The sequence below is a fragment of the Nanorana parkeri genome, unplaced genomic scaffold (assembly GCF_000935625.1).
Source record: "Nanorana parkeri isolate BGI_ZX_2015 unplaced genomic scaffold, ASM93562v1 scaffold40, whole genome shotgun sequence".
In the NCBI taxonomy this organism is placed as follows: Eukaryota; Metazoa; Chordata; class Amphibia; order Anura; family Dicroglossidae; genus Nanorana; species Nanorana parkeri.
The window spans coordinates 1,440,573-1,456,213 of NW_017306308.1; the positions used below are offsets into that span (position 1 = coordinate 1,440,573).

General features: G+C 39.9%; 1 protein-coding gene across 1 annotated transcript in view; it reads left to right on the top strand.

The window, feature by feature from the left end:
• Nucleotides 1–15,641, top strand: part of CEP120 (centrosomal protein 120) — a 79,011-nt gene that overhangs the window by 34,867 nt on the left and 28,503 nt on the right. Inside the window, exons 14-16 of the mRNA XM_018571058.1 lie at nucleotides 2,563–2,652; nucleotides 6,094–6,186; nucleotides 13,967–14,128. Coding sequence (XP_018426560.1) covers nucleotides 2,563–2,652; nucleotides 6,094–6,186; nucleotides 13,967–14,128 — 345 coding nt within the window. The remainder of the gene's footprint in view (nucleotides 1–2,562; nucleotides 2,653–6,093; nucleotides 6,187–13,966; nucleotides 14,129–15,641) is intronic.

Genomic DNA, 15,641 nt, shown 5'->3' on the forward strand with positions numbered 1-15,641 from the left:
CAGTCATGCGTGCTGTCCAGCCAGGTTTCCGCTATACCCACTATATCGAAGTCCTCTTCAATTAGCCTAATTTCAAGCTCCTCTATTTTATTTGCCAGACTTCTAGCGTTGGTGTACATACATTTAATTCCTCTCTTTTTGTGGGACAAAAGTTTACTACCTTGTTGTTCCCCACTATTTTTATTGTTATTATTCTGCCTTGATTTCGGTCGTCCGTTGGTAGTTATACTTACATGTGCCAACGGATTTCCTATATTGACTGGAGTGAGCCCACTATTATGAACTCCTTTTTTACTACTTTCTGTGTTATTTTTACCTATGATTAAATTATCTACGTTTAGTTTAAGTGATTTTATTTTTATACCCTCCCCCCCACTTCCTAGTTTAGACGTACCCTGAAAATAAGACCTAGTTGTGACCATTGCCAGGGCTGGTGGTGGCATAAGGGGGAACCTGAAGAGCCGCAGGAGAGAATCAGCGGTGCCAATGAAGCCAGTGCTAGAGGAAGCGAGGCGGCATCACATGGAGCAGAGCCGCATAAGCTGATGTATCCTCTTTAGCGCCGACTCCTGTCACAGGCGAAGTGATACCAAATGCACTCCGCCTGTGAGGAATAGATAGTGAAAGTGCGCTTCGCTTTTTCAGGTTACCAAATTGCTGTACATTAAAAACAAATAAAAAATAAGACCTACCCCGAAAATAAGACCTAGTGCGTTTTTTTTCGGGGAAACGCGGTAAGGTATGCAAAGAATAAAAAGCCGGGAAAGTATCTGTTTGTAGATTGCCATTACAAATTATTTCTAAAGGTGCCCTGATTTTAATTTTTAAAGGAGAACTATGGGGTTAAGGCTTTTCCCCATAGTTCTCCTCAGGGTAACGGGAGGACACAAACTAGTGTCCTCCCGTCACCCTAAGCTCTGTATACCGCGAGCTACAGCTCGCAGTATACTGAGACGCCGCAGCTGAAGCGGACCCCGACAATTATGTCAGCTGTACCTGCCCCCTCCCCTGTCCGATCCGCCAGTCAGCGCTGGAGGATCGTAGCGGGGAGGGGGGAATCCAGGCCCTCCCCTGTCACGGCAGAGAGCTGTGACAGGATCGAGAGGTGAGTGAACGCCGGTATGTGTTCGCTCACCTCCCGATCTACTGAGCTGACCTGTGACAGTGTCATTGGCATAGGTCGGCTAGAACTATGAGGTGAGTGAAAAGCACTCGCCTCATAGTTCTCCTTTTAACATAAGGGTGAAGTTCCTCATAGGTGTAGGGAGTCATCTGTTGCTGGGCACTTTTAATCAGTAATAAGAGTATGCAGGTGCCAATTAGAATCACAGAAACAGTCTTAAGGACAAAAGTGGATTTCCATGAAATGCTTTGTCCCCTATGTCATTTAGCTTGGGTTGCTGTGGAGGCATTTTACCACCAGTGAAGGCCAAAAATGATCTGAACCTGCTTTGCTTGGTTTTATGTTATGGACTGCCTGATATGCCTGACCATCCCATTTTTATTTTGAAGTCTTGTTCGAATGTTTTAAAAGCCAAAATGTGGTTTGAATGGTTTGCATTCAAGACCAGTTCATACTGTTACTTCCCACAGGCTTTGAGCTGCCTAATGATGCTATTAAATGCATGTGAACATGCACATATAGCGGTCTTTATGTGCTATGCTCCCTAGCGCCACCTAGTGGCCATATTGCGGTATTTGTCAAATAACACATTTGACCTGAAAAGGGAACTAGATGGAGCTGGGGAGCATAGGAAATAAGTGCTTCCTATGCCTCTAAGCTCCATCTAGTGGCCATAATGCGGTATTTTCTGAATATTACATTCAACCTGAAACTATTATAAGGATGTTTTGTTTTTGTCTCCATTTGCACAGAACGAATGTTCACAGAGAATCGCAGGGCAAATAGCCTTGCCTATTAATAAATGAACCCATAATGTGTGCCCTTATTGGGAGTGCTGCTGAATGCAGAGATGTAAATGGCTTTATATATATTATATTATTTAACTTTTTTCAAGACAGGAAAAGAATAAAAGAAAAAAAAATAGCAATAATACACAAATGGCTTTTTTAAGTTAATGACACAGATCTCATTAAACGTTCCATGTGCACTTTTTCATGCTTAAGTGTGACCATATCATTTGGCTTCTTTGTGTGTAATGTATGACCATTTATCATTTGCTTTTTTCTATGTATGGCATTTTGCCGTTTTTTGATTTCCACATGCTCCCATTTCTTTTCCAAGTCTTTCTGAAAATGTGGGAAGGACTTCCATGGAGCTTGGCCATGTTTTCAGTTCAGCATGTTAATAGTATAGGCCCCACACACCAAAATTATTGACTGTACTGGAAGGCAATAAGAATATAGTAGAGAGAGGAAAGGAATTGCTGTATGCTGACAATATTTCAGTTGCATTGTAAAACATGTATATCTTGTTTGCCAAAACTTTATTTCATACTTTTATCTTTGAATGTTTCACATAGATAAACAGGAATGGATGGTAAAAATGGGAACTGTATGCCTTTAAACCATCTGCTTTGTGTCTTTGCATTTTTATGGCAGTTTAAGAAGAAAGAGTTGGCCCACATGCAAGCTCTATCAGAAGAGTGGAAGAGGAGAGACAGAGAAAGGGAAGCAATCGTAAAGAAAAAGGTCAGACCTTAATAGGAATACACACGTTTAGCTGTTTTCATATGCAGTTGTCTATGTTTAGATCAATGTTGAGTGCCACATTTCTCATTCTGTTCAGCGAGTAAGGTACCAGTCTACCCAAAACTGATATTTAAGTTTTGGTAGAGACTTGACGTTAAACCCTGTGACAATTTCTTATGTCTCTTAGGTACTTTATGTGTGAGACATTTGTTCTTGAGTTCCTGCTTCTTCACGTCTGCCGTGGCCATGAGGAGGGCTCCTGCTGTCCCTGTTGGAGTTTTATTTTATATTGTTGAGAATATAACAGAAAGGGGCAGAGACTTCCAGGTGAACAGGATCTGTCCACATACAGACAGCATCTACTGAAGAGATCTCTTACTATTGTAGAATAAGAAGACAGGGGCTAATCCCAGGCTCCACCTATAATTTAGATGTCACTGTTGTGTAGACTGAACTTTTAAGTCTTTTTTTTTTTTTTTTTTTTCTTCAGAGAAAACATTCAGAAGTTGTTCACTGAAGTCATAGCTGAACAGTTTATGAACTGTCTGGAAATCTTTATCACCATGACAACCTCTGATGACTGTGTAGATTGATTTCAGCCAGAATTTTTTTTTTGGTGTCTTCAGAATCTGAAAAGACATATGTTCTTTAGTTGCTATATGACTGGAATATAGACTCTGCACCAGAATGCCTTGCCCTTACTTAAGTTTCATGGTGCACGGAATTGGCTGGTAAATTTCCATGCCCACTACTTTTTTTATTTTAGGAGTTTAACATGCACAGAGGTCACTGATGGTAGACGTCCAAGCTGAATTAAAGTGACACTAAACTCATACCTTAACTATTAACAAAAATGTATCTTATTTGTGTATCACTTAGCTACAGAGCCTCAGATCATCTCTGAATGCATGCTGACACTGTCCTTCCTTCTGGAGGGTGGCTACTTTTGTTCCCCATGGTCCCTGTGTGTGTTGTAAAGTAGCCACCACTCCAAGCTCACTTGTGTGATGGAGTATAATCTCATGTTTACTTTACTAATTTGTATGGAGAGTGAAGTTGTATGGAGAGTGAGAGTGAAGGAGCAAGCTTGGAGCCACTGCCTTACAACACACACAGGGACCATGGGGAACCAAAGTAGCCACCCTCCAGAAGGAAGGACAGTGTCGGCACCAATTCAGAGATGATTCAAGGATCTACAGCCGAGTGATATACAAATAAGATACATTTTTGTTAATAGTTAAGCTACTTGAATGCATTTTTAAGATTTCACTCCTCAGTTTAGTGTCACTTTAAGCGGTGTTAACATGCTGTATGCAGGGTTGGCTTTACTATACTTCCGGCGCCTACCTATAACATTTTACAAATCCTTCTGTGATTTTATGATTGACTGACAAGTGTAAATAAAATATGTTGCTGCATTTATATGTATTTTTTTTAAATAACATGTTCTCTCTCTTTTTTTTTTTTTAATACTAAAATTCTATCAGACGATTACTGTATTAAACAGAGGCACTCTGAGATCTACAGGCTGCAGTGGTCTTTGCAAGCTGAAACTATTTTTTGTAAATGAAACCTTTTAGCTTGCATGTGTTTTCACCGGAACCTCTCAGATTGCTTTCCAATTGGGACCAAAGCTGTTGATTTACAGTGGAGTTTGTCCGCTAGAAGTTGTGCAAAATGTCATTTGATCGCTGTCAAAGGAAGGAAGTTTATTAGGGCAGGACTGAAGCCAAAGATAAACACGAAAAGCCCATTAAAAGATAACAAAACCAGCATTTGCTGCAATATTCACCTTTTAAGTAAGAGATTCTCCCACGTCCAGTTTCTGGATGTTCTTCAGTCCTGGTTGTTCTGGACCAATGCCAGTCTGTGACTTGATAGTGAAATCAAAAGCAGCTAAGTGATGAGCTTATCTGTCTGTCACTCTGCTTTCTTCTCCTATCAGAATGTCTTCTTGTCAGCACAGAAACTGATTTGCTGCTTGTGCTGCTTCTTCCTCTCATAAATTATCCCTGCAGTACAGGAACTGCAAATGGCTGATACCAGGCCAAATTCAGGTAGTCACACTGCTTACATAAAAAAAAAATATGGGCAGAAAGTGGTTGGATAATAATCATTGTACTAGAGAGCAAATTACTAGAGGTGCGCCGAAATAAAAATGTCAAAACCGAAATGAAAATAATTGTCAGGCTGAAACCGAAAATGTTTTTTATAACTTTTTCAAAACATTTTTAAATATTTTATTTTTTATAAACTTTTATATCAGGGGTCTAAACAGACCCCTGATATTTCCCTTTAAAAATAGAAAAAACAGCCCGTTATAAATGAACATGAATCCTCTATACTGAGTGTTCCTGTTCATTCAATTTGAGGACATAGTGTGTTTACTAGAACCACAATCATGAATGAACAGGAGGGGATGGAGATCACTTCCCATTCATTCATGATTGAGGATATAGTCAACATACTATGTCCCCAATTATTTACAAGCACTCAGCGATCACTGACTGCTTGTACCCGCTCTCCTTCCTGACATGCTGTCACAGGAGGCTGAGTGAGCGGAGCTCAGCCTCCTGTGACAGCACTGCAAGTTGTCTCCACCCATAACACTCTCCCGATCTGTGACAGGAGGCTGAGCTGTGTGGGAGGAGAGACCATCAGCTGCTCACAGTGCTCTCCTCCTGCAGCACTCTGTCACCTGTGACAGTTTCTCCCCTCCCCTCCCTACACAGAGAGAAAGAACGGATGCACTGCTATTTCGGCCAGAAAATTTCACTTTCTGCTTTTTGCCAAAAGTGCTATTTTTGGCCGATATGTTTTGGTGGCCGATATATCGGTGCATCCGTACAAATTATTATTTATTTTTGTTTTATTTTAAGTACACATATTAAGATATGCCTTTCAAACCTAAATGACAAATTAAGACCAGACACAGTTCTAAAGTCTGTCTGAGACGAGGTTCAGTTTAGATGTGTGTTCGGGTAACTAAGTGTATTTTGATATTTACATAACATTTTTATTTTACAAAAATACCTTTTTTCTTTATCATTAATATTTAATTTTATTTCACGTCATGGCAAAAGTAGAGGCTTGGACTGGGTTGTCCAGAAAAGTTACCAGTTGAGCTTTACAGTTCTTTTGTAATGATTGCTAACTTGATATTACACTGTTCTAATGTGTCTTTCATCCTGCTTTATTGTGGTATAAATTGGTCCTGTTGTTTGGTAAGGGAGGCAAACAAGCCGTTCAAAAGACACCAACACATGAAAGAACTGCTCAGTATGAATTTCTGTTCTTCATAAACCCCAGCAGGAGGACTGTTTTAGGAATAAAACTGATTTTGAGCACACGTGTTATAAGTTAGAGAACGTCAAAACATCAATATTTGGTTGATTAAATGCAATATTTTTGTCGAGTGAAATGTAGTATCTATTTTTTCAGGTTGCTGAATACACAGTTCTGAAAGAACAATGCCAAAAAGCTCTGGCAGATTTAGAAAAGAGAGAGCGTCAGCTTGCCAGTGATGAAATTGAGGTATGATTATTTATTTCAGCAGCTCAATATAATTGCAAAATAGATTTTAACTACATTGAAACAGGCCAGAAGAAAAGGATGTTGGTCTATATTTATTACATTCTCATGAAAAAAAATCACTAAACTATCATTAACTAAGAACTCTGTGTGGAAGGCTGAAGAATGTATGACTGTAAAAGCACAAACAGGAGTGTTTTTAAGAGGCTCTCTATGTATTTTTTGTATTTTACGTACTTAACATTTATTCTTAATCCATATGAATATTTCATATTTACCACATGCAGCCAGAAGATGGAGCTCTATAGTCTGTGCTTAAAATAGACCTGGATAATAGGCACACCCCTCCTTTTTTCAGTTCAGCAGAAAAGCAGGAATGACGTTCTCAGCTTTCTTATCAGAAAGCCCAGCATACTTTGCAAAATGACCTGCATTAAATGTTTAATAGTGCCATAAAGATTTTATATGAAATTAATAATATAAAACATTCGTTCACAAAACAAGAAAAAACATTGCCAATTGTAGTTCTTTAAGTCTCATGATTAGCTTTAAATGAAAACTATGGGGAAAGTGAAATGTACGCACCCCCATAGTTAGAGCAGATATGCAACACTGCAGCTAGAGCCCTAGCTAGCTCCTTTTGCGCCTCAAGCAAGAACAAAAATGTCTCCCCCCTTCAACAGGCATGTGATGTCACCCAATGCCGCTCGCGTGCGGCATCATGCGCCCCGCCTCCCAGGATGTTTTGGGGTTTTTTTTAGTTTTTATTTTTTAATTTAATTTTTAATTTTTTTTTTTTACTGTTGGGGGGGGTTTTCCCCTTCCCGTAGGGATTCTCCCCTCTCCGTTCCTCCAACGCAGACTGGAGGGACAGATGGGGAGGGGGTGGGCACGGCTGGCTCTGGCTCTAGAGAGGCAGAGCCAGCTATCAATCAGTTAGTGGGGTGGATCCTGACAATATTGTCAGGATCCTTCCTGGCTGCAGCACAACTCTGCGCTGTCAGCATATAGTGGGCAATAGTCCGTTATATGCTGAGTTTTGGGTCACAGGAGGACATTAGGAAATGTCCACCTGTGACCCTAAAGAGAACTAACGCCATAAACGGTTTGGCCATAGTTCTCTTTTAAAGGCCGCCCCCCCGCCCACATGTACATACGAACACAAATGCTTGCATTGGTTACCTACACGTATGAAAATGGCACACATATTGGGTATTTCATATCCAGTCCCTTTTTAATCAAAATATTTTTTTTTCCCTGAAATTTGAGACCCTGTACATTAAAATGGTGGTAGTTTTTCAGTAAAAAAGACATTTAATTTTAGTGTACAAAAACACAATATCCAATGCGCATGCCCATTAAATGGCGAAAAACTATGGTACCGATATTTGTCCATAGGCGATGCTTTAAAAGCAGTTTATTAGTTTAGAATTAACTTGGATACGATAAGGTAAGATACTTTAATTCATCGTTGCATGCAACAGCAAAGTACAGTTTAGCTCAACCACTCTTAAGCAGCATAAAACTCCATTACAATTTAGAATTATTGCTCTCACATGCTTTGCGACTGTTTATGTCACACATATTATCATTGCTTTCGTATGTGAACGTGTACAAGTACAGATACTTTTCCAGCTCCATTGAAAGACTAGACTAGAGAAAAACTCAAAAGTTAGGAGGAAGCTGTCATTTTTAAGGAGCATTAGCTACAGGGCTTCTGGGATTTGTGCATCCCTGTTTTTATGTATGATTCGTTGTGTGTGTGTGTGTGTGTATATGTATTAGGGCTGCGGAAATTAACGATTAATCCCTCGATTAATACTTAGAAGCAATACTAGTAATATATATATACATAATGCACCAATACCATTTTTTAAAATTTTATTTTTTAGTGTCATGTCATTGTTTTTCGAAAACAATATAGACTAAGTTCAGGACAATGGTGAAGCACCAGGGCCCAGCTGATGCTGCAACCCCGGTAGTTCTTGTGAAAATGCCAGGTATCTGCACCCATACAGATACTGGTATCTTTTTTTTATTTTTTTACCTAAATTTCCTTTTCCCCCAGTAGGAGGGTGACATCTTAGGCATCATTCAGGGTCAGAATCCACTTTCTGGACTGAGATTCTGGTCTAGATGTGGCGAGTCATGTAAATCTGGGTGCCTGTGATGTAGTTTGTACGTTTTTTTTTTTAGCTGTGATTACACACGTTGTCTTGCACAGATCAACCCACTGCTGCTGCCTCTTAATATGTGAGAAAGCTACAGTGTACAACGAGTGGCGACAGGGGCGGAAGAGAGGGAGGGGGCGGCCGAGAATGACTGAGTTAAAACTTCCTTTTGCCTGCAGGAGACTCTAATACCCTCATTCTTCCAGCATGCTTAAGATTATAAGTATCTTTAGCGTATCTTATGCCTGTTATTTAACTGTAAAGACTGATGTTGGGCACCACCCTCTTGAGTGTGATGTCAGAAATCTCAGAACTGCTATGGACTCGGTTCCAAATTTAGATCGGATCAAGGCTCCGTACTTAGGGGGGGCGGATTGAGATCTTTACTGATCTCCCTCCGTTCTCAGTGCAGGGAGCCACACTGTCGGTCCCAGATGCCGGACCGCTTGTATGTAAACGGCCATCACTGGCCGTTTAACATTCCGGTAGTTTCCCCGCTCGTGCGCAGGCACGGGGACGTCCACCCGCATCCAGAAGACTCCTGTCCGGCCGTCTTTCAGCGTTCGGCGAGCGGGAGGTGGTTAAGCTGATGACACTGGCTTTGCAAAATCACTTGACAGGAGATTACATTTTTTTGTATTTTTTTTAATGGTAAATGGTACAGTTATATATATTTATAGTGACTTGTCAGAAATGTATTCATGCAGACTTGTAAAGTTACTGAATGCTCCAATAAAAAGAAGACTTTTTGATGGGATGAATATACAGTTACTTAAAAGCCAAATAAACCAGTAAATCGTATTGTGATGATGTCAATGCTATTTGTTTTCACTTTTGTTCTTTCGTCTCATATATTGTAAAATATGATCAGGCTTCTAGAGCTTTACCTATGAAGTGTAAAGTTTTCCGCCTAGGAGTGGAAGGGGAAGAAAAGCCATAAATCATCAGGGTCAGGGTGAATATCCTGCTTTCTGTTCTTGGCACAATCCTATTGGTAAAATCCGACATCTGTTATGATGCAGACATAAAGCAGAGAGTAACTCTGGTGCCTTAAACATTTCCTTATCTAAGACACATTAATTTATTCTGGACATGTTGACATACTGGATCTGCTCTAGGAAAGTTTTATGAAAATTGTCTTTTAGTTACCATGTAAGTTTTTACATATAAAAGAATAAGTGGAATAACTCTGTTTCAGTAATAGGTTCAGATTCCTATTGCTCGTTTCAGTGATGTTCATCTTTTTCTTTTGTTTGAAAACTAGTTTATTGACACTTATATGCGTTTCTGTACTTGGAAGAAACAGTCTGCTTCCTATATAGTTCAGAAACTTCTCATATGCTTGGACTTTAAGAATATAAAGTATCCTATAATTAAGTATTGCTTCCAATGTCATGAACATTTTTTATTTAGTTAGTGTAATTACTTAGTCAGTCTGCATATTGTTACCATATGGTAGATAACGTTAAGACCAGGCTTGCCGTTGAAGTGTTGGCTACAAAAGCTTAGCTGGAAATGGAGGTTCTTATGAGGGCTTATAAGATTGAGACCATAGTATGGGCGGCACCAGTGAGTTGGTTTACCTTTTGGGTCCAAAGATTAGGTAGGGCAGATAACGGGTACCTATTTATGTTATTTAAATGCAATACAATATTAATGTTTAAGAGGACACTTTAGCATGGCGTAAGCACATTTTAATTAGCGACTCTTGCAGCTTGAAGGATGAGGGCTTATTATTTATCTGATAAGCTCACTTTAAAATGTAACTCCACTTTGCTTAAAGAACAATTAATTCAGTTATGATTTTAGAAACCTTTTCTGAATTGTCCTACTTGCTGCTCTTTGTTCTGAAACTAACACATGGATTCCATCTATGTTCTACAGTTGCTTTGAGTGGGAGAGTCTTCATGGTATAGTCACATGGTCAGTTCCAGTCTAAGAAAAAAACTGCTAGGAACAGTAGTGAGCCAGTCATATGAGCAAAAAATTACAACTCTCTATCATCCATTGAGGCACACAGCTTGATTATAATTAATCAAACTGACCAGGAGACAACAGTTCTTACCTAATGCGCACCACCAAACACCTCCTTTAACATGATTAAAACACACCTGTCAGGGGCACTTATTTTATCTAATCTCACACTTAATGTGCCCATACACTGCACGATTCTCGTACGAGAATAGCGGGAAATCCCGAGATCGTACGAGAATCGTGCAGTGTGAATGAAGACGTGCGACCGTTTCTACTGTATGGTCGCACGTCTTTTGTCTAAGGAGCACGCTAGAAAACCAGCCGAGAATCGTACGATTTTCGGCTGGTTTTTAGCATGATCGTAAGATCAATGCCGCACGGGCCGGTGTGCGCACGCGCACACTGCCCGTTCAGCATTGCGGTCATCGGAAAGCCCGCCCCTCGGGGGCGGGCTTGCGATGATCGCAAGTACGATCTGCCTGTCCAAGATGGGCAGATCGTACGTTTTTTTAATTACTTTACAACCATCGCAAGACTAAGGTCTTGCAATGGTTGTAAAGTGTATGGCCACCTTTGAACCCAGCCTCGACAAATCAGCTATTCCTCCCTCAACTCCTGCAGACTCAGGCCCTTCTGTGCCCAACATGCCCTTGTTGATTGCTGGTAGAGAAATGCATCCAACAACTATAGATTATACATTCTGTTCTTTAGAATAGACCACATTTTCATAACACATACCCTACTATCTGCTATGCTTTCATCTTCACACAAAGTGATACCCTGCGTTGTCATTATCACCATGACCACATCAACTGACTCATCTAGGTCTCTTAATGATTCATTGCTAACAGACACCTCTCTTTAAGCATCCATTTGGTTCATAGTTATGGGCCATCTTTCCCACAGTCGCTTGCCAAACATACCCACCTTCCCACTATGGGAGGCACATAAACCCATGATACAGTGACATTGTATTGTCTAATCATTAAACCTAGACATGAATCATTTGCTGTTTCATACCTTTTATTACAAGGGATTAGACACATTGCTTACCCTGTTAGGACTTTACTCCATCTGTGAGATTTGAATCTAGCTTGCATCGATTTGTGATATCATCTTGATGTTACTATTCCATACAGTATCCTTCTTGGGGCCATCACTTCAGTCGCAAGGTTACCATTGTGATCCTGTAAGGGGCCCCTTACATAAGACAAGGTTGTTTTGTGACCAAGGACCTCCTTTTTACCCAGTGTGATCTGTGACTTCCAGCTTCATAAAAAAGTGTTGGTTCCCTATGCCCGACTCTGGTTCGGCAGAAGGAGATTGCAATCCATTCCCTGTATGTGGTGAGGGTGTCAGGGTTTACCTCCCATCCGCTGCTTTTTTTTATCTCTGTTACTCCAAGTCATTAGCAGTTTCTGGCTTCCAGATCCACTTTTTCTGAGTGGATTCAACAGGTTGATGTGTAGATCTATTAATTGCTAGAAAAAGTGTCTAATTTTCTCTTCCATTCATTGAAGGACAAAAAATCCAAGCTGGAAGGTTAGGGCCTTTTTTTCCTTGACACTACGCTAAAAACGGAGCTGCTTTTAGCTGTTGGAATTCTGTATACTAATCATGTACAGGTGAAACTCAAATAATTAGAATATCGTGCAAAAGTAATTGCAGTAAGTGCTGCAAAAGGGGCCCAAACCAAGTACTGAGTACATATGCATGCTTGTACTTTTCAGAGGTCCGATATTGTTCTATGTACAATCTTTGTTTTATTGATTGCATGTAATATTCTAATTTTTTGAGGTTGTGGATTTGGGGTTCTTGGGGTTTTCATGAGCTGTGAGCCATAATCATCACAATTATGACAAATCACGGCTTGAATTATCTTGCTTTGCATGTAATGAGTCTATCTCATATATTAGTTTCACCTTTTAAGTTGCATTAGTGAAATAAATGAACTTTGCACGATACTCTAATTATTCGAGTTTCACCTGCTACATTTGGAGAAGTAGAGAATCTTCACTCAATAAATTGAGTGAAGATTTACTTTATTTATCCGGTCATGTAAAAAGCAAATTCCTGTTTAGTTCAACTGCACATGTTTGGGTATTCAATGTGAACAAAGCTACAATTTGAGTGAAAACTCAACTCCTTCTATCAGCCATATGTGAGTGTGTGTATTTTGTCTGTTTCTTTTAAACTTGTGTGTGTGTGTGTGTGTGTGTGTGTGTGTATATATCAGTATCTCACAGATATATATAATCAGTATCTCAACATGGCACCTCATGGCAAAGAACTCTCTGAGGATCTGAAAAAAAGAATTGTTGCTCTACATAAAGATGGCCAAGACCCTGAAACTGAGCTGCAGCACGGTGGCCAAGACCATACAGCCATTTAACAGGACAGGTTCCACTCAGAACAGGCCTCACCATGGTCGACCAAAGAAGTTGAGTGCACGTGCTCAGCGTCATATCCAGAGGTTGTCTTTGGGAAATAGACGTATGAGTGCTGCCAGCATTGCTGCAGAGGTTGAAGGGGTGGGGGGTCAGCCTGTCAGTGCTCAAACCATATGCCCCACACTGCATCAAATTGGTCTGCACGGCTGTCGTCCCAGAAGGAAGCCTCTTCTAAAGATGATGCACAAGAAAGCCTGCAAACAGTTTGCGGAAGACAAGCAGACTAAGGACATGGATTACTGGAACCATGTTCTGTGGTCCGATGAGACCAAGATAAACTTATTCGGTTCAGATGGTGTCAAGCGTGTGTGACGGCAACCAGGTGAGGAGTACAAAGGCAAGTGTGTCTTGCCTACAGTCAAGCATGGGTGTCGGAGTGTCATGGTCTGGGGCTGCATGAGTGCTGCCGGGCACTGGGGAGCTACAGTGCATTGAGCGAACCATGAATGCCAACATGTACTGTGACATACTGAAGCAGAGCATGATCCCCTCCCTTCAGAGACTGAGCCTGCAGGGCAGTATTCCAACATGATAACGACCCCAAACACACCTCTAAGAAGACCACTGCCTTGCTAAAGAAGCTGAGGGTAAAGGTGAAGGTATATTAACGGTTGAGGGAAGAAGTTAGGTCGCTAGTCTTTTTAGACCACCAGGATGGGGCCCTCATGTGACGATTAATGGGTAAATAGCCATATACTCTTTCCCCCACTTAAATGTATGTCTACCGTTTGTCTGTTTATATATCAATGTCTGTGCATTTTGCATGTTTGCATCTTTTCTTTGTATTTTGTAGTTAAATAGATTGTTGGTTTGCTGTATTTAAGTCTTGATACTATATACCAATACATTTATGTTGTTGTTGTGTTGAGCTCAAAAATCTCATGATTGAATCCTCAGAACCATATACTTGTAAGTTTGAACACTTTTATATAGCGGTTCACAACTTAAAATAGTAATTTGGGTAACAATATGATTATCTTTTGTGCTTTTTGCTTGACTCTGACTATAAACATAATCTTTGATGCAGTTTCTTACTGCGCTCTACACACAAAAAACATTTTCATATTCAACCACACCTTGTGACACCATACATGATACCTAAATTCTGTATATTGTATTTTTTGGGAAGTGCAAAAAAAATCAAAGTCTTGCCCTTTTATAAAAGTGACACCTTTTGTACTGTTTTAGTTGAAGAAAGCAAGAGCAGAATTGCAGTTAGAGTGTGATCGGAGCATTCAGGAGAGACAAGACTCCATCAGGCGAGTCCGAGAAGATTGTCTTCATCAAATCGAGATGGAGAGGTTAAAGGCTAAACAGCTGGAAGAGGACAAGCTCCGATTGCAACAGCAGGTAAATGAGGCCCAGCGTTTCTGCCTCACTTAGTGTATAGATTTGTGCAGTCAATGTAATTTCAGTATGTTGATGTCTAGTTTCCTTTACAACTGTGTATATGTATCAGTGTGGTTTAACGTAATGCTTCTTAAAATGTACATGTGTTTGAGTTACTCTGTCTTAAAGCCTGAACCCAAAAACAAAAATGTAATATGCTGCGGCTTACCAGTCTTTAGACAAGTTGTCTGCCATGGATTTCTGTTCAGACCTTTCACCTGATTCAATCTGGTAATTCTGTGATGAACACATTTCCTGTCCTAGGGTGGCTACGCTCACTCTTCTACTATATCTCTGGAGGAAGCATGGTTGCCACCCACTGAACTTTAGCCACGTATGTCTTTATCCATCACTGTTAAATAGCAGGTGATATTATTAGTAGTTTATGCAAGAAAGATAACATTGCTTTTGCTTCCATTTAACTTCACAGGAGGTGAAAAGGACTCTGCATTTCCTTTAAGATCAACAAGTATTTTCTGTACCTGCTAAAAATGTTCTAATGCAGCCACCACATCGGACTTCTAAGCTACAATACATTACACTTTTATTCTTGGGTTTGGCTATCGTATAAAGTAGATGTAAATACATAATGCATGGCATTTCATAGGGCATTTTTCTTGACTATGGTAATAATGGACCATGCCTGTTTAAGTGAGAGACAGAAGTATTGTCACCCTGTAACAGGAAGTACCTGAAATATTACCCACTATTGTAATGGAAGCTACAGATTTGCCAAATGTTGAAACACATTTTTTAAATTACATTACCATGTTAAAGCTTAGATTTAGTAATTTAGGTTTAAAGCCCATTTCCGCCTTTTGCAGAGGTATTTTTAAAAAACAAACAGGGATTCTTAGTTCAACATTCTGCTGGTCTTGTGCATTAACATGTCCTTACGCAGTCCACAGATACAAAAGTATTTTTTCCTGATATGACAGATTGCAAGGTCGTCCTAATATTTTCATATTATGTAAAATGCAGGAATTCTTCAGCATACTGCACAACATTTTTTTCCCTTTTAGTAGCAAACCGTGATCAATTCAGAAACGATACAATCCTTTATAGTATTTTCACAAATGCCTTATCATTAATGAGCAGGAATTTGTCATTGATGATGTTAAGTGCTTGAATGTTGATTGCAGATTTATATAATTAATATGATATTCTGTCACATAATTCAAAAAACTCTCCATATGTAAAACAGGCCATACATTGACAGATGTGAAATGTGTTGTCATATACTGAATAAACTGTCACAATGCAAAAGGGGAAATTTATCAAAACTGGAGCAGCTGTGCTCGGCAACCAATCCGCTTTTCTCTCTAGTTTGTTCAGTTAAGATTTGAAAATGAGTGAGAGAAGCTGATTGGTTGCCATGGACAACTGTTCCAGATTGTCTGATCCAGTTTTGCTAAATTCCCTTCACTGTTTACTGCAATGCTCATTTAAAAAATGGCACTTTTTGCAAAGCAAA